This window comes from Mustela erminea, chromosome 14, assembly GCF_009829155.1.
Source record: "Mustela erminea isolate mMusErm1 chromosome 14, mMusErm1.Pri, whole genome shotgun sequence".
Taxonomy (NCBI): domain Eukaryota; kingdom Metazoa; phylum Chordata; class Mammalia; order Carnivora; family Mustelidae; genus Mustela; species Mustela erminea.
In genome coordinates this window covers 58,808,479-58,833,302 of record NC_045627.1, presented here as the reverse complement: position 1 = coordinate 58,833,302, position 24,824 = coordinate 58,808,479, and the positions used below count along the sequence as shown (strand labels likewise).

At 39.8% G+C, this 24,824-nt stretch overlaps 1 protein-coding gene across 1 annotated transcript; it reads right to left on the bottom strand.

Annotated features, from left to right (window-relative positions):
* Positions 1 to 123: 123 nt before the first annotated feature.
* Positions 124 to 24,824, bottom strand: CEP55 (centrosomal protein 55). Its single transcript, XM_032313417.1, has 9 exons — positions 24,522 to 24,824; positions 21,641 to 21,835; positions 17,228 to 17,503; positions 14,828 to 14,896; positions 7,097 to 7,247; positions 5,279 to 5,592; positions 3,911 to 3,982; positions 2,890 to 3,015; positions 124 to 1,127 (listed from the first exon to the last, which is right to left on the bottom strand). Exons 2-9 carry the CDS (start codon positions 21,821 to 21,823, stop codon positions 927 to 929), a joined length of 1,392 nt encoding a protein of 463 aa, XP_032169308.1. The 5' UTR covers positions 21,824 to 21,835; positions 24,522 to 24,824; the 3' UTR covers positions 124 to 926.

Here is a 24,824-nt window from a genome sequence, read left to right as displayed (position 1 = left end):
AGACATATTAAAACTTATTAAATAATTTTATTCTTTTCTCCTTTATATTACTAACAGTAGCCCAGTGTCCAGCATTTTAGAAAACCTGAAGAAATAAAAAAAAATTAGGGGTTTACACTCACATGTATAAAAATATATATTCAGATAAGCAAATATCTGCTCATTACATTGCCCAACCTTGAGTGCCAAAAATAAATAAATACCTGCCAATCAAATGAGAGGGCTAGATGGTTTTGCTAAAATTCATTTTAACGTCTTTAACTGACCAACATGTGCTAATGAAATTCAAGTTGAAGTTATAGCCGGTTAGCGTGAAAGAGAACACTGTGTAGCCACTGAGTATTCCTTAAGCAGAATCTGCTTTGTGCTTGGAACACAGCTTGGTTTCAACAGGGAGCAGCAAAAAAGTTCAAGAAAATTTCCAACTTTTCTAATAACCACCTTATAAAAGAAAGGGAAAGATATAGTAAGTATTACCACCTTATAATGGTCGTGAAAATCAGAATTGTAGGTTTACAAATCTCGGATAACAAAAGCCAACACAGTAAGATTCTTGGTTAGTTAACTTTGATTTTTAAAAATCTACAAAACATAAAATATTTGCTTGCTGGTACAACAGATTTAGCGCACAAGCAATCACCTGAAATATCTTTTCCTCATCAAGTACTTTAACAGTGCAAAGGATCAGCTGTCTCAGCTCACACATTCGGTCACCGAAACCTGAAGATGAACCATCTCAGGGAGGTATCATTGCCAAGGAAAATGCAAAGCAGCCCACAGAATACAATGATTCTCTCCTGTGCCAGACTCTCAAAGGGAGAGATGCAGTTTCTTATAGGAGACGTGAAACAAGTAATTCAAAATGTCCATAAACGAACATAAGATACAGTATTGAACCTTTTGACACAAAAACAATAATTATATTGCTATTTGGAACAGTATTCAACATGGACGAGGAGATCCCGGTGTTCGGTGGCTGGATACTGTATATTGCACTTGGGACATTCCACCAGGCTTTCATTGAGTGCAGCAGAGGGACTTTTTGGTGAGGCAACTTTTACTCTGTTTTCAGACTCTCCTTGGAAAGTGACTAGTGGCTCTGTGAAGGCAAGCTCCCGAAGCTGCTTCTGAAAAATAAATGATTGGAGGTGGTTATAAATTACCCAGATGACCCACAAAGTACTAGGATTGGGCGTCTACGTGGATAGGTTTTATTAAAATACTTAGAGCCGGGGCACCTGGGTGGCTCAGTGGGTTAAGCCACTGCCTTCAGCTCAGGTCATGGTCTCAGGGTCTTGGGATAGAGCCCCACATGGGGCTCTCTGCTCAGCAGGGAGCCTGCTTCCTCCTCTCTCTCTGGGCCTGCCTCTCTGCCTACTTGTGATCTCTCTCTCTGTCAAATAAATAATTTTAAAAATCTTAAAAAAAAAGAAAATAAAATACTTAGACCCAAACGTAGAGGGAGACCCATGTAACGAGGCTAACAAAATTTGCTAGTTTTTTTTTTTTAAGGGGCAAGCAAGTTCAGCCATAAAAAAAATAAATAAGTAAATAACATAGGGGTGCCTGGGTGGCTCAACCCAAAAGTGTCTGCCTTTTATTCAGGTCACGATTACAAGGTCCTGGGATGGAGCCTCTCATCGGGCTCTCTGCTCAGTGGAAGCCTGCTTCTCCCTCTCCCACTCCCCCTGCTTGAGAGACTCAGCGAGAGAGTCTCTCTTTGTCAAATAAATAAAATCTTTAAAAAAAAAAAAAAGAATTAAAAGTAGCAAAAAATGTTAGCTGATCAAACAGGTTACATACAGAAATGATGAAAAGTATTGCATATTACCTTCATAACTTTCCTTTTTCATTTTTTTTTTTTTTTGAGGAACTTAGACTAATTGATAAAGTCTAAAAAGGAATAACGTACAGTATACTCTAAAGATGAAATGACAGCAGGGACACAAAAGCACAGGAAAACTATGGATTCTTTTGTATACCCTCCAGCTTCCTATACTTTGAAAAACAGTAACAGAAATTAATTATAAATTTCAACTTCAAATAATATAAATCGTCAAAATCAATTATGTACTAAAAAACAGTCAAAATGTATTTTGTCTTTGATTCATAAAGAAGCTACAAATGATTTTTTTAACAACTGAGTGCTTTTCCTCCTTCAACAACTGAGGAATTCTATTCGTAACATTTTGCCATCCGCAAATATTCTGCCCTACTAGGATCATGTATGAAATATGTGCTAATGGGACATAAACACAAACAAACATGGATCCCAACAAGCTTGGTCGAAAAGTTTATTAGTAAGATGAAAACAGTAAGTCAAAAATTACTTTCTCATAGAAAAAAGTCTTATTTAAAAGGTTTATGTTTTAAATGATTATGTGTTCAATGTAACCCACAAAATGTGCTTAGCTCAATATGCCTAAAACAGTGTATTAACAGGAACAATCCATTATCACTAAAAATGGCATTTCTTCCTTTCTTTTTAAATAGAAAAACATAGTTTCAGTAGAGGATTTACAACTGCGCTCCCTTCCCCCCACACTCCCCTAGGGCAGCCCCTGTGTCCTGCCTCTAGAATCCACATGCTACACTAGGGGGTGGCAGGAGTTGGGGGACAGAAACGATCCCAGGTACCGCCAAGGCTGGCACGATGCAGAGGCACATAATGTCCCTTTCCAGGGCTCTGAATTGATGCTCAAAAGGCAGTGGCTTCAGATGAAGCAGGGGTTCTGCCTATGATTTGAGAAATAGCCACTCTTAAGCTGTATCCTCCTAGTTTGGGAACCGGTCTGATAAATCAATGGGAAAATGAGAAAATGGTAGCAAGAGAAAGAAAAAGAAAGAGAAAGAAGAAAATGAGTTTTAGTTTAACCATTCCAGACTCACCACGGATTCCAACTGTGTTATTTGATTTCTTGCTTTTCGGAGCTCCTTAAGAATGACATGCAGCTGGTGCCGCATATTTTGACGGTCAAGTTTTTCATTTTCAAAGTCTAAAGTACATGCCTGCATCTGGAACAAATGCCCGGGACAAGGAAATCATGGGTTAATATATACTGTCCAGTTCCCCTGACTAGAAGCTTGAACGTTTTTATTAGAGGCAAGCGTGTGCCCTCCCAGCAAGAATTCATCTGAGGACAATGAGATGTTGCTAAATGAAGAAGCTACAGCTACAGTTCAGTTCAGTTCAGTTTTCGGTTTATCCAAGGAGCAAAGCCCACACTAAGTGTAGGTGAGTGAGGAGGAGCTTCAGAAGTTGCTGGTTGGACTTTCTCACCCCCCCACCCCCCTTTTGTGGGGAAGGGGAAGAAGGGAAAGCGATGGCTGTTCCCTGGTTTGGAATACACTGAAAACCTCTGCTCTCTGTTCTGAGTTCTCTGGAAGTTATAAGGTAGCCCTCTTGGGGAGATCCCATTAGGCTAGAGTAGGGACTACAGAAGCTGCATGGGGAAGAGTAAAATTTTCCCAGGCCAACATCACCCTGTCAAACAATTGCCATCTCAGCCAATTTGGCTTATCTTAAAGACAGGAATACATGACTATCAGACAGTCACTAATTTTTTGCTGTTATTAGAGTTTATTAAAAACATCTTGCAGGGGCACCTGGCTTGCTCAGTTGGTTAAGTGTCCAACTCTTGACTTTGGCTCAGGTCATGATCTTGGGTTTGTGAGATTGAGCCCCGCATGGAGCATGGGCATGGAACCTGCTTAAGATTCTCTCTCCCCATGCCCTTGCCCCTACCCCCTACCCCCTGCTCAATTGGTTCCACTCTAAAAAAACAAAACAAAACAAAACAAAAAAAACCTCATGACTTTCAAATTGTTCTTCACAGAACAGGGCAAATGTGAGGAAACATCCCATTTCCTAACAAGTTTAGTCAAATATAGCAGCAACCCTGAGAAGTACCTGTTGTTCCAACAGAGCTACCCTTGTTTGTTCCTCTTGATGCTTTAGCAGAGATGTGTAAAGAAACTGGACCTGTCAGATGTAAACAGAGCCAACACTGTCATATATGATCTTTTACTGCATGAGCTGGGATGCAGGAGAGGCTCACAAATCTCACATCTCTACTGGGGACCACACCTGCTCGCCGGGCTGAGTCACTGCCGCTGCCTGTCGGGTGGCTATCGACTGAAGCAGCTGAGCAGTCCCGCCCTGGCTGAGAGATCCCTGGGGCAGACTGCACGACGTCAAGGAACAGCACCCAACTCTGCAGTATACACACCCACTTCCCTGGAAGTTCTAAAATCCGCTAATATTTCTGAGTAGGATAACAAAGCTGGCAGTGTCTTGCCCTCCTTGCCTGCAGAGGTGGAATAAAATTCCCGACCATTTCTGCTTCATCTTTTGTAAATATCACTGCTTGCGCCTGTAGGCAGAAGCCAGGGTGGTAAAGACTAAGAAGGCAAATGTTACAGACTGTGTTTTAATCCCTCTCTCAACTTTCAGATGTTTAAAAATGACTTCCTATTCCAATAGTAACAAAAATGAACATCTGCCCAGCCCCTTGATTTTACAAAGCACTTTCACATTCTCCCAACTGACCTTCACAAAAGTCCCAGGAAGCAAAAAGAGATTGTTGTGACTAATTTGACACATCAGAGATCTACAAGTCAGAGAAGGTAGCTGATTTTCCCGAGGCCACACATCCTGAACTACAGACCAGGTATGGACCCTGAATAATGTTTTTTATACTATCCCATGCTGCCCAGCAAGATTTAAATGAATGGTTTCTGCTGCAGTAGTATGCAGTTCTAATCATCCTAACTTAGCAACTCCACTGTCACTGACACAGACATCCTGGCAGAAGGTGGTGAGTATAAGAACATGGAAGGTGCTGTGTAAACTCACTTGAGCAAACTATCTTCATGATCAAAGGGCCAGCCTGGGAACCAGTGCCGATTCCCCTCTTCGCTTCACACCTTCTGGCTTCTCATACACCCGTACCTCCTTCTCACAGAGAGCCTCTGTGTACAGGAGGGAATTCCCAGTCACTCAACTGACTGGTTCCTTCTTGCCAAAAGGCATTTATCCAAATACCATCTCTGGCCCCTAATTTCTCCGTGTCACGTTGTCCTGCTTTATATTCTTGAATTTATTTGGTAATTTTGGTGCTTGCTTATGGTCTGTTTCCATTCTAAAGAAGAATCCCATGCAAGGCAGGAACTTGTTTTGTTCCTTGCTGGTTCCCTAGTGGTTAAAATAGTCCCTGACACTGGTAGGTACCGTGACAATTTTGAATTCGGGAGCATGGAAAGTCTTCCTTGGGCTCACCTGAGATAAGAGCTCTTCCGATCGCTTCTTCTCTTCTTCAAGTTTTTCCCGAGCAATATCATTCTCTTCCTTGAGCTTTTGTATTTTCTCTGTTTTATGCCTATTGTCTTCCAGATGTTGTACATCTGCCTTTCTTTGTGAAGACAACAGTTGATTTAAGTCTTGAACTTCTTTTTGGGTTTCTTCGTATTTTCTTCGAAATTCACTAAGTTCAAAACTCAACTGAGTTATGGTCTGTCGTTCAACCTCAAGATCTTTTTTTGCATTTGCCAAAAGATGGTTGTAATATTTTTGCTTTTCTTCTTGAAGATAACCTGTGACAAACACATCAGGCACAACACACTTTATATAATAATATTCCTGAGAAGTTAAAACTACACACATTTCTATAAAACAGATCTTACAAAATGAAGAGATAGGGTTGCTGACGGAACAAGAAAGAATTCAGGTTCATTATTTGAAGTAAACCTAAAAAACAGAAGAATTGGAAACAGTAATATAGCTATTCTATGGGAAGGGAAAGTAACTAATGTCTAAAGAAGATAAATCAACAAATGGAGACATAAGCTCATTATTTATATATATAATTACCAAAATTAAAAACAAAAATGTTAAAAGCAGCTGCCCTGATGGGAGGGAGAAAGAGCAACTGGGATGGGAAGGAAAGAGAGGGGCAGGCCCTTCTACATTACTATCAAATTACTCTAACAAGAGCTTCTATTACTTTGGTAAAACACGTACACACAGAGAACACTATATCACGAAAGAAAGAAATTAGACATAGCCCACCACTAAAATCTTACTTTAATATTTTTTCTTTCCTTTTTTTTTTTTTTTTAAATATTTTATTTCTTTATTTGACAGAGACATAGTGAGAGAGGGAACACAAGCAGGGGGAGTGGGAGAGAGAGAAGCAGGCTTCCACCGAGCAGGGAGCCTGATTTGATGCTGGGCTCCATCCCAGGACCATGGGATCATGACCTGAGCCAAAGGCAGAGGTATAGCGACTGAGCTACCCAGGTGCCTCTATGTGTAATATTCTTATAATGGCATTACAATAAAGTAATGTTGTCCCTAATTCTTTTTGTATTTTCTTTTTTACCATTATCTTCATTTTAAATATTCAAACATGAAGCTCCAAGATTAGGAGCCTTGCCTGCCTTTCTTTAGCCTTCTCTTTACATAATTCAAAATTCAAACTTCAGTCCCATTAGGGCTGTCAGTCTTCTAACAAATGCTTCGCATGGGGGTTTCTCTTCCTTTCTCAGCTCATCATCTAGAACTGCTGAACCGATTTCCCCGTCTGTAAAATGAGCCCTCTTGCCCCACCTCTTAGGGTTCTTTTGAAACTCCATGCAAGGGAAACTGCAAAGCACTTGGCAAAAAGCCTGCATTCTCCCTAGGAGCGTTCATTTCAATTTTGTGGGAGACTCAAAAGACTGAATTATCAGCTATAAGATGTATTCCTTCTCCTGGGAGTGAAGGGAATGTGCGAAAGGAAGCAGAGTAAAAAGACGATCAGTGACAAGGCCAACTCCAGGAGAAATGAAGTTGGAGAAGATCTTTGAAGGTGGGGAAGGACGTGGACGAAGGAGAAAATTTTAGAACTGCCAGAGATCCATGACCCTGTGCCTCTGCCCCTTTTCTTCAGAAAACAATGAGAAAACAGACCTGCTAACATGGTCTTTCTTACTTCAGAGTTATAAGACTTGCTTAATTCACTTTCTAACACATTTATAAAAATCCAAATTTGACGAATCTCTTCTTTTGGAAAATGTCAGGCAGGCCTACCCCAAAAGAACATTTCTATACCAGTACCTTCTGATTCAGCCTTTTTGGTCTGCTGTGGGAGTGAATGAGCAGCTGTTTCTGATTTCTGTTCCAACTCGAAGATCTTGGCTAAAAGTCCTTTTACGTAGGCCTCCCGCTGTTGATCATACACAAGCCACTGCTGATTTTTCTCCAGAGCCTCAAAATGAAAATGAAAGGAAATCATTAATAAAATTTTAAAAATTGAATCCTTAGAATGGATAAGAGACCCCCAGTGATGTAGCCTTTCCGAGTACAAAGAAATTGTCATGGGTCATATAGTAGAAATCTACACTACTACATGGCTTGCAACCTGGAGATCCGTTGTGACGTCAGGCTCCTTCAGAGCACCTCACACCACAGAGAAGCCGTGTTTTCATGGGGCCAAGTTCATTTGTCTGCTGTCTCCTACACACAATTTGCTTTGCATCTGTCCATGTCTTTCTCCATAAACTAGAACACCTCTGTGGCCAAGGTAAACGAGCCCTGCTCCAGAGACTTCCACCCTGCACAACTCCGCTCAGGAACTCCCCACGCAGACAGACACAGTCAGACCCAGCACCCTGGTCTGCTGGTGTCGCCTGCCCAATCTTGCTAACTCTTTCTTCTTCACAGATGCTGCTGTCCAGTAACCTGAACTCTGAACTCCATCTCACGGCTGCTTCTCAGAGAATCAAACGTAAAGAGCCGCTACCCTCTTTATCACCAATTCTCATATTTTTCATTCTTACATCACAAGTAAAAATCCCACACTGCGATCACTCACGTGATTAGCATGGGGGCTTAAGAACTCAGTTGTTACATAAATATATGGCTCCATAGTTTTAAAATTTATATTTTATCAAACAATAAATCATCTGACTAAACATCTTCAGCTTTTTATCTGTGGTTACTATGTCTTTCAAGTAGTAAGTTCCTTGAAGTGGCAGACCATGCTCTTCTGAGAGGATTCCTGGCTTTGTGTATAATATGTACTCCAGAAATCACTTGGTGATAGGATAATACTAATAAAGCAGGCAGTGTCTGTTTATGTTAGCTGGTAACAGGGAAACTGATTCACTTTACTGTCACTGCTAACATCGGTTTTTCATTTTGGTTGAATCTTTCTCCAAGAAACTAGACAGGCTCTGATTGGCTTACCTGGCCACCTAGCCTGAGTTTGAAAACCTCATGCCACCTGATCTGTGGCAAGACACTGGCAAAGCCTCACAGAAGAAACTACGTTAACTTAAGTGGGTAAGACGAGGTGGTATATAGGCACAAGGGCATGAAGATTCATGAGGTGGTGAATTATTATCAACTAGGACAAATTCATATATCTTCTCACTGTTAGTCATATATCTAGCTCTCACTGTTCTTAACAACTTGATCCTGGAAAATTCAGTCAAAGGCAAAACCGAAGGAGTCTGCCAGGCCAGCCCACTATCTCCAGCAATCACACACAACCCTCCCCCTCCGTCCCCTACCCTAGTTTTGTTATTGAAAGTGGGGCACAGATTCAAGTTGAAAGCTAGCAAAAAAGACAACTGTCTGGTGGTGCTGGGGGGTGGGGGGTGGGGAGGGAAGCCTAGAAATTCTTATACAGCATCACCATGGCAATGAAATTATAACAGTTCTCTCCTCTCTAACCTGGAAGTTCAGTCTAAGGAGATGGGACTGTCCCTTTCTCTTTCTTAGTTCCTGAGAGGCTGGGAAAGTAAGTCCCAATGACCATTTGAGAGGCCAGTACATCTAAGCCTGATGTCACGTGTGTAAAATGTTATGAAGTATCCCAGAAGGAGGCCCACATAATGACGTGAATGCCCCTTCACAATAGACAAGCTCATTTTTGCTGAGTCCTTGGGCCCTGGCGCCTGCACTATGACCCGTCAGCCCCCACAGGGATGCCTACTTAAGCAATTTTTCACTGTTGGATCTTGGTAAATCCTGTTTTTGGATTAAGAGTAAAAAGGAAAAAAGTCTCCATTTTTGGCTCAATACAGAGTCTCATTTGGAAGGTGATTTCCCCATTACAAGATTAAGAGGAGACACAGGCTATCACCAAAAGCTTTCGGTTGATTAAAACAATGATCACTATTTTGAGGGGAAAAAGAACTACTCTTAATAAGTTCAGTTAAACCTTTCCCCTTTTCTCCCAAAGTGCTAAATCATTTTAATTATATTAGTAACAGAATTTCTGAAAGCTTCATGACACCACTTGCTAAAACTGAAGCTGTGATCCTTTAGGCTAACATTAAAATGGTCCATAATCTGCCTCTTCCCCTCTCTTCAGGTTACAGCCTGGCCATTCATTTCTGGCCTCCACTGCCACCTTGCTGTCCACACAACTACACACACCCTCTGAGCCCAGAATGCCCTAGAACTCCTCCCTAGATCACCTGCCCACTTAAATCCCAGGTTTTCATCAAGTTCCCATGCATCCAAGCCCGTCTTTCAAGGCTCCTCACCATAAGTGTCCTCACCAAGCTCCCTCTCCTGTGGAAGTCAACACTGATTTTAATGTCCATTCAGTCTATTTGACATCTTACACTCATGACCTTGATTGTGTCCTGATGGTGGTTCTTATCTGAACTAGATCATGAGCCCCTGGACAGCTGGGCCCAGGCTTGTTTAGAATTTGTATCGTTCCATTCATGTACTTGATGAACAATGGTGATGACATGGAGTTGGAGGAACAGTGGTTCCCAAGAACCAGCAAGCACCCATGCAGGTCTCTCTAGTCCAAACAGAGGTTTGAGACTATTCGGGAAGGGAGGAAAAGGCATGAAAGAATCTAGAAGTTCCTTATACACAGTAGAACAATCCATTTAGAATGATTCAAAAAGAATCGAACACTTTCAAAAAACTATCACTCATAAACCAAGGAATATATGAAAATGAATTTCAAACCCCTTTGTAACAGAACTATCATAGCTATTTCTATGATTTTAACAAGTGCCTCATATGTACCCCTTGTGCCTTAATTCATCCCAGACCTGTTGGAATCTATTATCACCAATGGTGGAAGTAACAGGCAGGACATATCATTTCATATCCTTTGGTGGGGGGGCCAAAAAAAGATAGTACAAACATAAATTTCTTGCCAAAAATTTGCCCAGTCCAAGCAGACTGAAGTAAAACATACATACTGGAATACATTTCCAGAAATGCTCAATTCTTTTTGAATCACCCTGCATTTGTTGTAAATGTACTGAAAAAGGAGGGACTCCCCCCCACACACACACATGCTGGCGTCTCACCTTAGGGGGTGAGGTGGGAAAGTGGTAAGGACTGGACATTCTCAGTTGTGCATCAAGGCATCTTCTTTCAGGGTAAGATTTTCTCTCCATTTAAGATAAAAATGGCTGAGCCTCAAGTCTGAAAAGATCTGTCTATATAAAAACTCTTAAGTCTAGAGAGTTCCTCTAACCTTTGGTAGGCTCCTTCCGTGAGCATTGTAGACTCGTGAGCATCTAGACATGGGGCTTAAAGAATTTTCCGTGTCTGTTTTCTGTAGAACTAAGAAATGGATTAGAGAGACAGAGGCAGCCTCTGGGATCAAAGACTTAGTCTAGGGCCCTCCAGTCACTTGGCCACACACTTCTCTCTCTGCACCTGTCGGGCAGTTATAACGTGAGTCTTCCTCACAGAGCTTAAGGGTTCATTTGTAAAGTAGAGATAATGTACATCTTCTCTGTATTACATTCTCAAATTTAGCTGACAAAAGAGGTAATGTTATAGGACCCAAAAAGCATGCACGTATCCAAATATTTATAAATCATGTGTGTTAGATGCTAAAGATACCGAATTTTATATAGAATTTTTAAATTGTCCATCATTAAGAAACATTTCAATATAAGTAATTCAAGTCAGCATTGGATGGTAATGAAATTTTCTTCTTTTAAATGAACCTGTCCATACATTACTTAAGTAGGAAAAACAACTATGGGATGAAGATTTGAGGTGCAATATTCTGAAAGGCCAGGTGATGGCGATGTTACTTCAGTAAAGGAGTCAACACTTCTTTCCACCGGCCTCTTCTCACCAACTTCGGCATTTGCTTTCTTCTCTAAATAGTATGAATAATAAGTGGATTTGATGGTCATCAATAAATGCTGATATTAGTTTTGCATCTTTAGAGTCACCACTGAATTATTATCTCTTGCAGGTTTGTGTCCTCTCCGTATCTGTTAGGCCTGCATTTAACATTTCCTCTTAAGTTATCAGTAAAAATACGGAACAGAAGTGGGCAAAATTGATGAAACTGGAATATGGATGGTAGATTACACAGAAGTATAGTGTCCGTGTTAAATTTATTGAAGTTGCTATCTGGGGGCGCCTGGGTTGCTCAGTGGATTAATCATCTGCCTTCAGCTCAGGTCGTGATCTCAGGACCAAGCTCTCTCCTGCGTGCTTCTCCCTCTGCTCCTACCCCCACTTGTGCTCTCTCTCTGCCTCAAATAATAAAATCTTTTAAAAAAATAAAGTTGTTATCTGTACTGTAGTCACATAAGAGAACATCTCATTCTGAGGAATAGATACTGAAGTATAGGGGTTTTAAGAGCCATAATCTATGCATCTTACTCTCAAATAATTCAGAAAAAAAAATATGTGTTGGGAAGGGTAGAGTGGGGACTGAAAGAGGTATAAAATGGAGCAAAATGTTAAGAGTGTTTGAATTTTAGTAAAGAGTATATGTTTGCTCTACGTACCATTTTCATTCTTATAACTTTTCTATAAATTTTAATTTTTTCTAAATAAAAAATTAATAATTATCTTTTCTACATTCTGCTTAAAAACAGATTTTATTATTTTTTAAAAAGATTTTATTTATTTATTTGACAGAGAGAGAGATCACAGGTAGGCAGAGAGGCAGGCAGAGAGAGAGGGGAAAGCAGGCTCCCCGCTGAGAAGAGAGCCCAATGTGGGGCTAAATCGCAGGACCCAGAGACCATGATCTGAGCCGAAGGCATTGGCTTAACCCACTGAGCCACTTAGGTACCCCTAAAAATCAGATTTTAAAAATTAAAAGCAGGAAATGAAATGCCTATTTCAGCTGCCTCTTAGCCTATCTGGTTTGCAAGTTAATGACACTGTACAGTGTTTACAGTACCAACTCCATGTAATTATTTCAAAATGTCAGTCAGACCAAAATGGTAGCTGAGGAATGACACAGCTAGGCCTTAAGAAAGGTAAACATGGGTTTTTAGGGCTCATTTTAGCATAGCAAATACTGATTCTTTTTTTTTTTTTTTTTTTAAGATTTTATTTATTTATTTGACAGAGATCACAAGTAGGTGGGGGGCCGTGGGGGGGGAGCAGGCTCCCTGCTGAACAGAGAGCCCAATGCGGGCTCGATCCCAGGATCCTGGGATCATGCCCTGAGCTGAAGGCAGAGGCTTTAGCCCACTGAGCCACCCAGGCACCCGCAAATACTGATTCTTAAAATAGGTGGGCAAAGTGTTCCAGGTAGATTTGTGGGAGCTTAGAGCAGGGGTGAGGGCCTGGAACTGCTGAGCTCCCAAAGCAGGATCATGGGGCAGCCACTGTGCTTAGCAGAGTGACAGGTTGCTCTCCCTGGGCTCACAGACAGCCACAGCTAAAACATCTCTTGCTTCTCAGATGTGTAAGTTAATACAGCAGTAGCTGGGAGCTTATTGGAAATGCAGAATCTCAGGCCCTACCCGACCAGTAAAATCAGAATCTGCATTTGATGAAGACCCCCTAGTCTCATAGTCACATGTGAGTCTGGGAGGCCCTGCTCAATCTAGACCATTTGAAGGTGAGTTGGGTTAAATTTTACTCCACTTATCTAAAAGCCTCTCTAAAGTAAACAGAGCAGAGGAGCACAATGCGATCCTTAAGCTGGAAAGATAAAACAGAACAAAAAGCTTGGGTATGCACGGGTAACATTTCAAAGTTACTTTCCTACAAAGAACTGTCATTATCTGAGAATAACTTTAACTGGTATTTGAAGCAGTTGATGCTGAGAAACCTAAAATTATATATAAGTTTCAGACAACAGCATATATTTTCAGGTACTAATAAAATTCAAATGTTCTAGACACTGGCCATATAGCAGTGAAAACACCACAGACACCATTCCCTCAGTAAACATATACCAATGTAAGGCTCATATAATAAAGTAAATAAACAAGTAAGTTTAACAGTAATGTGTGATGAGGGGGAAAGTTACAAAAGCAGGAAAAGGTAACAGGAATTGCCTTGGAGCTATACTATTAGAAAAGGTGGCTAGGCAACTCTCTGGCTCAGGCCCCACTCCCTCCACCCCTCCCACCCAAGAAAGTAACAACTGAGTATTATACCATGAAGTGGGGAAGCGGGTCCTGAAGATATCTGGGGGGAAGAGCGTGGGTGGCAGGCAGAGGGAACAGAAAGAAAAAGCAGTGAATTGAAGGAAAAGCTAGAAAGCCTGCATGGTTGGAGTAAATAAAGGGAAAGCAGGAGGTGTGTAGACTACGTATATGCATCTGGTAGGTACTGATACACACAGAATGATAAAGTTCGGCATAACATACAACACAAAGAACTTCTCTTTATTTTACTTTTTAAAAAATTTTATTTATTTACTTGACAGAGACACAGTGAGAGAGGGAACACGAGCAGGGGGAGTGGGAGATGGAAAAGCAGGCTTCCCACTGAGCAGGAAGCCTGATGTTGGGCTCCATCCCAGGGCCCTGGGATCATGACCTGAGCCAAAGCCAGAGGCTTAATGACTGAGCCACCCAGGCGCCCCACAAAGAACTTCTTTTGAAAGATCTTTAAAAATTATGTTTCTACTTTATCTTAGTTAACTGTAAGTGAATTACTTTGATAAGGTTACTATAGTACCCCACCATACAGACACTCAAGGGATTTAAATTCTTTTGAAGATCAAATATACCTCAAAGTACACTTGCTAGATGAAATAAAACAGGAATCTTAAGAGGAACTTAGAGGAGGGTAGACTTGCCAGTTAATATTTCTGGAATCAAAATACCTACCTAATATTTAACTCAAGAATTTTATACTTTGTGTACCTGGTACTGAAACTTGAAAAAATACACTGTGAATAATAGTCCTTATTCAATTCTCAATGAAACACATCAATCTATTTAAGACATAAGTCTGAAATAATATAGCTTTACCAAATATCTAGAATGACCTCATATCAAATTCTATAGAAATGAAGCACGGAGTATACAAAGAACATGTTCCCTTTCAAACTACAAAAGCACATCCTGGTTCCAAAGGAAGAATTTCTAATGAATGGGTAGATCTTTCATGGATAAACAAGAGAAGAAATTATAAATTAAGATACACCATAATAATACAATAAGATTTAGGCAAAGAAGGAAAGTTTTTGAACTACTGAGGTGATTTCTAGGACTTTCTCACCTAATGAGACCATAGCTAGAGGAAGTGGCCCTCTAGAATGTCTAGAAAGAGACTTATAGGTGGTAACATAGGGAGATAGACTGTTTTCAAGTCACACCATCAACTCTGTCAAATTCCATGAAATTTAAGAATGAATGAATTTACCCTCTCTTCCCATAACTTAGTAAAAGGAAAACGAGGGGTGGCTGGGTGGCTCGGGTCATGATCACAGGGTCATGAGATCAAGCCCCACACTGAGCTCCACACTGAGCGTGGAGTCTGCTTGTCCCTCTCCCTATGCTCCTCCTCATGCTCTCTCTCTCAAATAAATACATAAAATCTTAATAAATAAATAAATAAATAAATAAAAGGAAATGAGCTTACATCTTTCAACTGTATTTCCATTTCATGAATATCATTCATCGATGAGTTGAAGCAGTTTGTAGCCACAGTCTGAAATAAACCAATATTAGTTAATATCATAAATTTAACAAGAGAAGTTTCCTCATTATATCTGGTTCTAGGATAACATTATATCTGGTTCTAGGATAATAATATCGTAATTTAACAAGAGAAGTTTCCTCATTATATCTGGTTCTAGGATAACACAGTATACTTCACAAGGGCATCTCAAAATCCAGATCTAGTACATGCTGACGAACCATCATGCCAGGTGATGGGTACCAGAGGAGAATGAAGATCTCCTGGAAACGCTCGCAGCAGATTTCAAACCTAATTTGACTTCTGAGGTTCTCTGGATCACTAGCATAACCTCAGTGCATAAGAATTGCCCAGTGGTGCTCACCAAAATTAGACAAAACAAAACGGTCAGGCTATTTAAAATGAAATCTGGAAAATATTAAGTTGTCAAACAGAAGATAAAAGTTGTCTTCTAGAATTATATTTGTATTAGTGGTATTAATTAGTATTAGCTCATACAGATTATACAGAACTCAAAACAATTTCTCTTTTTTTTTTTAATTTTCTCATAGAAGAAATAGAGGCTGGATGGTTGGATGGTTAGGTATCCAGACTAATCAACAAAATTCATAATAAGCTATATTTCAGTCTAACAGCTTTAAAGAAACAGACTTGTGTGAACACTGGCAAGAAATCAGAAAATACTTTTCTCCAAAGATACTCGAGACACTCACCTAGTAGCGCTTTATCCCTCTTGATTTAGTCCTCTTGGTTAAAAACTTGGACAGAGGCAGTTCACCAAACCTCCTCCCTTTTCCCCCTGAGCACATTGTGGACTGTATGTCCCAGCCTTCCCTGCAGTTAGTGAGACCACGAGACTGAATTCTGTCCAATGGCATGTGGGCATAAGTGAAATATGCCAATGCCAGGCCTGGCCCCCAGATGCTGCCCTCATGCTCCACATGCTCCCTCTAGCTCACTGCTGTACACAGAGGCTCTGGTGCAAGGACAAGGAAGCCACTGAAAGGGAGAAAGCTGGATCTGAGTGACTCTGCAGAGCAAAGCCTCCTTCACTCCCACAGGCACTGGACTGTGACATGAGGGAAAAATGAACATTTGTTGTATAAGACCATGATATTTGGAGGTTGGTTGTTACAGCAATAAAATAGGCCGGCTAATACAGAAATTAATGTGGATAGCCCCCCAATTATTATAAGAGTATATTTTCTAAAGTTCTCATTTCTACCAGGATTTGTGTTTCCATATTCAAAAGTGGAGAAACTAGTCCTTGAGCTTTAGGAAAATTTTAGGCAACCACTTTGAATCTATAATTTTCACAAATTTTAGCTGTGTGAAAATTCTCTAGGAAAACTTAACCTCTTTAAATTCACCTATAAAAATACTCAACTGCCCATTGATGAGAGTACATATAAATGTATTGATTCAATCATTCTGACTCCTCTAAATGGGAGAGACAGTGCAAAGACCTTTAAAAACATTGAGATATTATATCTGAAAGCTACAGATTTTCTTCTATAGGTGGTATTAATAGTTGTAGTGTTAGCATTATCCAAACGTTCAAAATTACAAAAGAATCAAGGATCTGATCAGTAAGAAACCATTTACTGAGCACTTAATGCCACGTACTATGCAAGGAGATTTACATATATTACAACATTTGATCTCCAGTATTGTTTCTCTCTCTCTCTCTTTCTCTCTTTTTTTTTTTTTTTTTTTTTTTTTTTTTTTTTTGGTACCTCTTTATCTCCTTCACCTATTTTAATCTCCAGTATTCTTATCCTAATTTTACCAATGTGTTTAGAACAAGGGTCTGGCGAATTCTAGAATTGTCTATAAGGCTAGAAAGGGTAAGAAATTTGTCCAGTTACACAATTAGCAAGTGGCAGAACCAAAATCTGAAATCATACAGACAAAGCTTTCTTTGTACTGCTACACTAGTTTAAACAAAAGAGGGGGAGCAAAAGTACTTGTAGCTCAAAAAAGTATACTTGATATTGTAATTGTGTATCTCAAATTTGAAAACAACAAAATGAAGCCTATCGTCCTCAGGATAGAAACTACAGGAATAAAAGCTGAGGAGAACCTTCTTAGATGTTGTGGAGACATAGTGGATTCTGTATTCTGAATATTCTCTTGCACAAAACAATTGTCTGGGGAGTGGAGGGAGCCATATTAACTATTTTTGCTTATGGAGAGGGAACCAGGCTATGAATAAAAAAATAACGTGTTAGTATACTATTCTGTTTCATCACTTGATAAGGGTGTTTTAATAAAACCACTCTTCACTAGAATTACAAATTGTATCAGAAAGGAAAAAATCTGGTTTAAAGAAATGGTGAGTACCTGTGATAAGCGAAGTGTACTGGCTTTGCTTTCAAGCTCAGCAAGCCTTGCAGTGGTAGCAGACAACTGTTTTTTCAATACATCTGTCTCTTCAGACAAGGATTTCAACAGCTGTTCCCTCCTCTCGCCTTCCTTTGTTTTCTCCTCCAGCTGTTCAAGCAATGCAGCGTTGCTGTACCTGGCTTTCAGCTGCTCTCTGAGGCGCTGTATTTCTCTGTCTTTCTCTGTGAGGTGATAAGCATTCTTTTCCCTCTCAGCTTCCAGGACTCGAATTTTCTAGATATAAACTAAGAAAAATCTTAGAACAAAGCCAGGTCAAACATGAAAATAAACAACATACAATAAGCATTTATGAAGGATTTATCATACATCAAGTCAGCATTATACTAGACACCAGGGCCAAAAAGAAAATGAAGCCAAGGTCCTATGCTCAGAGACCTCACTGAGAGGTAAACCAACACATGAATGCAGTGTGGTAAGTGCTATAGTTAGGGGATATATGAAATAAATGCGACACAGACACAGAAAGGAGAAACCAACTCTGTCAAGAGCGATCAGAGAAAGCTAAAGAAAAGCTGGCTCTCACAAGAATATCTGATGATCATCCTTTCATCTACCAGTTTTAATCATCTTAAAGGCTAAAAGTAGTCATACAAGAGCTACATGCTCATCAATGAACTTGAAGCAACAGAACTTAAAAATTACAGAACATTACAAATGGATAAAAATGCATTCATTAACTTGTTTTTGTTAACAAATGATTTGGTATCAGATGTAAAAGATGAGCTTTGAAGGAGAGTTCACATTTTCAAGGATTTAAAAGATAAAGAAGGCGGCTAGTTAAGCGGCTGTGGACATAAGGGACAAAAGCACCTCTGGAGAGCCGGTAACAAGTTAACAGAATGACTTCACATGCTAACACGGTAAAAACAACATATAACTACAAACTTGCTTGGGCACGGAAGGGAGAAGCAGTTGTTCAAATATAAAATGGGGAAACTGAGTTAGATGACCCTGTGAAAATGATGAGGGGATTTTAGTTGCCTTAAGCCCAAGATAAGGCGGTGGTATGATATAATTTTTTTTTAAAAAGCCCATATAATTTTAGGCTTTTGAACAGTATAGCATCCAGATTACTGGAAATAATAGTGCAATTTCAACTTGTGTTTGCCACTGTGCACAATACTGGGTGCAAAGTTCAGAAGGAAAATGAACACATCACAAAGTGTTCAGGAAAGTAACCAGGATGTTAAGAAGTTAGAAACTCTGAAGAATATGGGGTTGGTTTACAGAAAAGTAAAAGAAAGCAAGATTTCCTCAAATATCTGAAAAGTTGTCATATGGGTAAAAAATAGACTTGTTCTATGCAGCTGCAAGAGGTACAATTAGAACAAATGGGTAGAAGTTAGAGGAAGTTTAATTTTAATTGATTATACAGGAACGAAGTTTTGACAACCAGTGCTTGTCAAAAATGGAAAGAACTGGAAAGAGATCTCTCAGGGAAGCTAATAGATTCCATCACCAGAATGCAAAATAATCTTTGATAGATCATTTTTCAATGCTCAAATAAGTATTTACCTCAATATGTGGCATTAAAAAGAATAATAAATCATTCAGTTTTATAATGTGCCTATAAAAAGATTTTAAAGAAATCCAATGATACTATTTAATACAAGTCATTTATTTTTTAACTATGAACAATAAAAGAACTTTTACAAAATAAAATAAAAGATTAATTTTTTTACCTTTTATCTTTTTTAATACTTTATTAATTATTTTTATTAACATATAATGTATTATTTAGCCCCAGCGGTACAGGTCTGTGAATCATCAGGCTTACACATTTCACAGCACTCACCATACCACATACCCTCCCCAATGTCCATAACCCAACCACCCTCTCCCTATCCCCCTCCCCCAACAACAACCCTCAGTTTGTTTTGTGAGATTAAGAGTCTCTTATGGCTTGTCTCCCTGCTGATCTCATCTTGTTTCATTTTTTCCTTCCCTACTCCCCAAACCCCCCACTCTGCCTCTCAAATTCCTCATATCAGGGAGATCATATGATAATTGTCTTTCTCTGATTGACTTATTTCGCTCAGCATAATACCCTCTAGTTCCATCCACGTTGTTGCAAATGGCAAGATTTCATTTCTTTTGATGGCTGCATAGTATGCCATTGTATCTATATACCACCTCTTCTTTATCCATTCATCTGTTGATGGACATCTAGGTTCTTTCCATAGTTTGGTTATTGTGGATATTGGTGCTATAAACATTCAGGTGCATGTGCCCCTTCAGATCACTACATTTGTATCTTTAGGGTAAATACCAAGTAGTACGATTGGTGGTTCGTAGATTATCTCTATTTTCAACTTTCTGAGGAACCTCCATACAGTTTTCCAGAGTGGCTGCACCAGCTTGCATTCCCACCAACAGTGTAGGAGGGTTCCCCTTTCTCTGCATCCTTGCCAACATCTGTTGTATCCTGACTTGTTAATTTTAGCCATTCCAGCTGGTATGAGGTGGTATCTCATTGTGGTTTTGATTTGTATTTCCCTGATGCCGAGTGATGTTGAGCACTTTTTCATGTGTCTGTTGGCCATCTGGATGTCTTCTTTGCTGAAATGTCTGTTCATGTCTTCTGCCCGTTTCTTGAATGGGTTATTTGTTCTTTGGGTGTTGAGTTTGATAAGTTCTTTATAGATTCTGGTTACTAGCCCTTTATCTGATATGTCACTTGCGAGTATCTTCTCCCATTCTGTCAGTTGTCTTTTAATTTTGTTGACTGTTTCCTTTGCTGTGCAAAAGCTTTTGATCTTGAAGAAGTCCCAATAGTTCATTTTTGCCTTTGCTTCCCTTGCCTTTGGTGATGTTTCTAGGAAGAATTTGCTGTGGCTGAGGTCAAAGAGGTTGCTGCCTGTGTTCTCCTCAAGGATTTTGATGGGTTCCTATCTCATATTTAGGTCTTTCATGAGTCTGTTTTTGTGTGTGGTGTAAGGAAATGGTCCAGTTTCATTCTGCATGTGGCTATCCAATTTTCCCAACACCATTTGTTGAAGAGGCTGTCTTTTTTCCATTGGACATTCTTTCCTGCTTTGTCAAAGATTAGTTGACCATGGAGTTGAGGGTCTATTTCTGGGCTCTCTATTCTGTTCCACTGATCTATGTATCTGTTTTTGTGCCAGCACCATACTGTCTTGATGATTACAGTTTTGTAATAGAGCCTGAAGTCTGGAATTGTGATGCCACCAACTTTGATTTTCTTTTTCAACATTCCTCTGGCTATTTGGGGTCTTTTCTGATTCCATATAAATTTTCAAATTATTTGTTCATTTCTTTGGAAAAAAAATTGATGGTTTGATAGGGATTGCATTAAATGTGTAGATTGCTTTAGGTAGTGTAGACATTTTCAGAATATTTGTTCTTCTAATCCATGAGCGTGGAACGTTTTTCCATTTCTTTGTGTCCTCCTCAATTTCTTTCACTAGTACTTTATAGTTTTCTGAGTACAGATTCTTGGCCTCTTTGGTTAGGTTTATTCCTAGGTATCTTATGGTTTTGGGTGCAATTGTAAATGGGATCAATTCCGCAATTTCTCTTTCTTCTATCTTGTTATTGGTGTAAAGAAATGCAACTGATTTCTGTGCATTGATTTTATATCCTGACACTTTACTGAATTCCTGTATGAGTTGTAGCAGTCTTGGAGTGGAGTCTTTTGTTTTCCACATAAAGTATCATATCATCTGCAAAGAGTGAGAATTTGACTTCTTCTTTGCCAATTCGGATGCCTTTAATTTCTTTTTGTTGTCTGATTGCTGAGACTAGGACTTCTAGTACTATGTTGAATAGCAGTGGTGATAGTGGACATCCCTACCATGTTCCTGACCTGAGGGGAAAAGCTGTCAGTTTTTCCCCCATTAAGAATGATATTCGCTGTGGGTTTTTCATAAATGGCTTTGATGATATTAAGATATGTACCTCTATCCCTATACTTTTAAGAGTTTTGATCATGAAAGGATGCTGTACTTTGTCCAATGCTTTTTCAGCATAAATTTTTAAATCTAATAAGTTCCTAACTGCTTTATTGATTATGCCATAACAAATTATAAATTAGAGAATCTGAAATATAATTTAGCAGTATATAGTTTAACAATATATGTGATGATTTTAGCTCAAAAAATCTGAAAACAAAGATTACTTGGAAAGCAGCCAGTATATTTGATAAAATGGGTTTTTAAGCACGCATGTTAAAATCTGAACTCCGTTGAACACTTAGAAATTGTTAAAATTTGATTTTTTACATTTATTGAAAGAGAAGAAAAACTAAATTACAATGTTATTGGGAAAATACTTTCTCACCTCTAACAGTAAAGCTTATTACAATTTGAAAAGGTTTTTAAGGCCACTCACCTCCAAAAGTCTGTGTCTGTCTTTATCAGTTAACTTTCCTTTTCCACTTGTGATTTCATCCACCGATGTTTTTAAGGCCGCAATTTCTCCCCTAAATTTTTCTAATGCAGTTTCTGATTTAGAGTTACTAGGCTTTGATCCCCATTTACCTTTAATTAAACCTTTGGGACTTCTGGAAGACATCCCTGAAACTAACTGTAAAAAAAAATAAAAACACAATTATATTTTTAAATAAGTCTAAGTCTAAAAGGTCAAGTCTAAAGCTTGAAAAGGTCTAACAACCTATTTGCTAAATAGAAGAACATTTCCCTCTCCATAGACGTGACATAACCAAACCAGTGGGATATGGGAGAGGGACTGGGAAAGTTTTCTGGCTTGCTGGTATCAATATTTATTTTTTAATCTAGGTGGTAGATGCATGGGGAGCATTCATCTCTTAAAAATATGTCAACTTATCTTGATGCACACTGAGTAATGTACCAAATTGTTGAATCACTATATTGTACACCTGAAACTAACATAACACCATATGTTAACCATACTGGTCTTAAAACCAAAAAGTTTTTAAAATATGTCAACTTGGATGCTTATGTTTTGTGCAGGATTCTGTATGTATATCATGCTTCAGTGAGAAAGTTTTGTTTAAAAACGGGGATCAATGATTAAACCATTAAGTGGACGCTGAATGAAATAGATCACAAACACATATTTTACCCAAGAATAAAAAGCTAGTGGTAAATGATATAATTCTGAGAACATATATTCTGAGAACATAAGCACTGAATGGCATTACTTGACATAATGATATGTCCTATTTTAGAAGATAGATCTAGTTCAAATCTATGTAAATAGTCAGCTGAGAGAGTACAGTAGGGAAAAGTGAGGAGAATCCAAGATCAGGAAAAAGAGGCACAATACTCAAGAATTAAGAAGAAGAGGCCAAATTAAGTAAGAAGAAGCTTAGAATCTGCTAACAGTATTAGCTAACAGTTTAGGAGAAGTGTATATTAACTCTAGGAGCAAAATCTATAGTGAAAAATACTGTGGATATAGTAACAGTAGCTTTAATTAGGGAGATTAAAAAGCATTTGCCACCTTATGGTCCTAAGATAAAATAGTGATGATGATTGAGAAATTTAGAGGAATATGGCACCATTCATGCATTCAAAAAATGTAAGAAAATCTGATTTACCAGGCAGCATAAATCAGAAAAAGAGAGAAAGAGAGAGAGAGAGGAAGAAACAAAAGAAAAAGACATGTTCCCTTACAAAATGGAATTGTCAATCCAGTAAAGAAGGCAAGAAATAACAAAGACACAAATTCTCAAGTAGTAAAGTTTCTCGAGTTGTAAAGTTAACACTAGATAGAAAATGAAAAGTAGTGAGAAGTGTTTCCAGTAAAAATTGAGGAGACCTAGGCCTCTCTGTAAAACTGACTTTTGGGGTCATACTATATGAAATCAGAGAGCCTGAAAACACTAGAGCTGTGTAAACTAAGTTGAACAGACCATCTAGCGAAGGTTAGTACTGGATTTTTGCCCAAGGTGGCAGACTAAGATAACTAGTAAATCAATTAAGGCTAATGCAAGGCTATGGTATCTTGTTTTGTTTTGTTTTTGTTTGTTTTTAAAGATTTTTATTCACTTGACAGAGATCACAAGTAGGCAGAGAGGCAGGCAGAGAGAGAGAGAGAAGGAAGCAGGCTCCCTGCCGAGCAGAGAGCCAGCCCTATGCGGGGCTTGATCCCAGGACACTGGGATCATGACCTGAGCCAAACAAAGGCAGAGGCTTTAACCCACTGAGCCACCCAGAAGCCCCAAGGCTATGGTAGCTTGAGAACCTGCTGCCACAGGAAGTTCTTCCCGTAGGGTTCTGCTAAGAACACATTGTTGACATAGTTTAATGGGTTGATAAGACAGAAAACTATTTTTCAATCAAATCACTGAAACAGAATGTTGGAACTATATAGGTCAGTAGAACTGCAAGGAACCTATGGACATTAGTTCCTGACCTCTGGACAGAACTCTTGCAATGAAACACTCTCCTGTTTCTAGCTTCTGGACTGGACCCTGCTGGGATCTCACAGCGCCCCACCACTTAGTCCTACCAACCTCCCTTCCCTGTTTCTTCTATCCCCGGCAGGCTGATACTCACAGGGCTCACACTTCTCAAACTTTGACCCACTGTCCCTTCTTCAGGAAGCCTTCTCTCTGTATAAGCTAATATGCCATAGGACACATTGTTTACTCCCACCCTACATCCGCTTTTTAAATTTGTTCAACAGTTGTTTCAGGGGCTGAACTTTGAATTATTTTTGTCACTCACAGCACCTAACAACAGCTGCTCAATGCGTATTTATTGCTTGGCTGAAGAGATCTTAGAAATGCTGGACAGGAGGTGACCAAACAAACCGCGATCCAACAACCTCCACAAGGCATAGGCTACAGGCCACATTCTTCCCAAGCGGAGGCAAATCTTACAAAAACGGGGCGCCTGGGTGGCACAGTCGGTGGTTTCAAGCTCAGGTGGTGATCTCCGGGTGCTGCAGGGCTGCGTAAGAGTCTCTCTGCTTCTCCTTCTGCCCTCCCTCTTGTGCATCGGCTCTCCCTCTCTCGCAAAACAAATAAATCTTTTAAAAATCTTACAAAAACCCTCACACGGGAGCTGTGTGGGCAAACAGGGAGGCAAAGGAAACCTGCAAAATGAGGCACTTTTTTTCCCCCCCACCTCTAAAATGAAGATGTTTGTAGAACAGACAAGAACGTGCTTGGTAATGGGCAAATTGATGTTTTCACGAAAGACCCTAGCCAAGTCGCTTGGCCTCTCTGTGCCAAAAAAAAAAAAAAAAAAAAGGAGAGGGGGAAGAGGACGGTAGTACCCACCGCAAAGCTGTAAGGAAGGTTCAACACGCCGAAGATCGTGAGGCTCCCAACCCGGTGCCAGGCAAGCGCCAGGGAAAAGGGACATATATCAGGACGGGCAGAGATTGAGTCGAAGCCGACGCTGTCCGCCTGCTGATCCCGCCTCTCTCGCCGTCAGATCTGCCTCGAGGCTGCGGGCCCTGGTTGCCCTTGTCACCCTCGGCTGTCGCCTCCCCACCGCCAGCCGGCACCTGAGGCCAGTGCCGGCGTTCGCGTCGGCTCAGTCACACCCTGCGGCACGGGCGCCGCTTCCGGGAGTTTGAA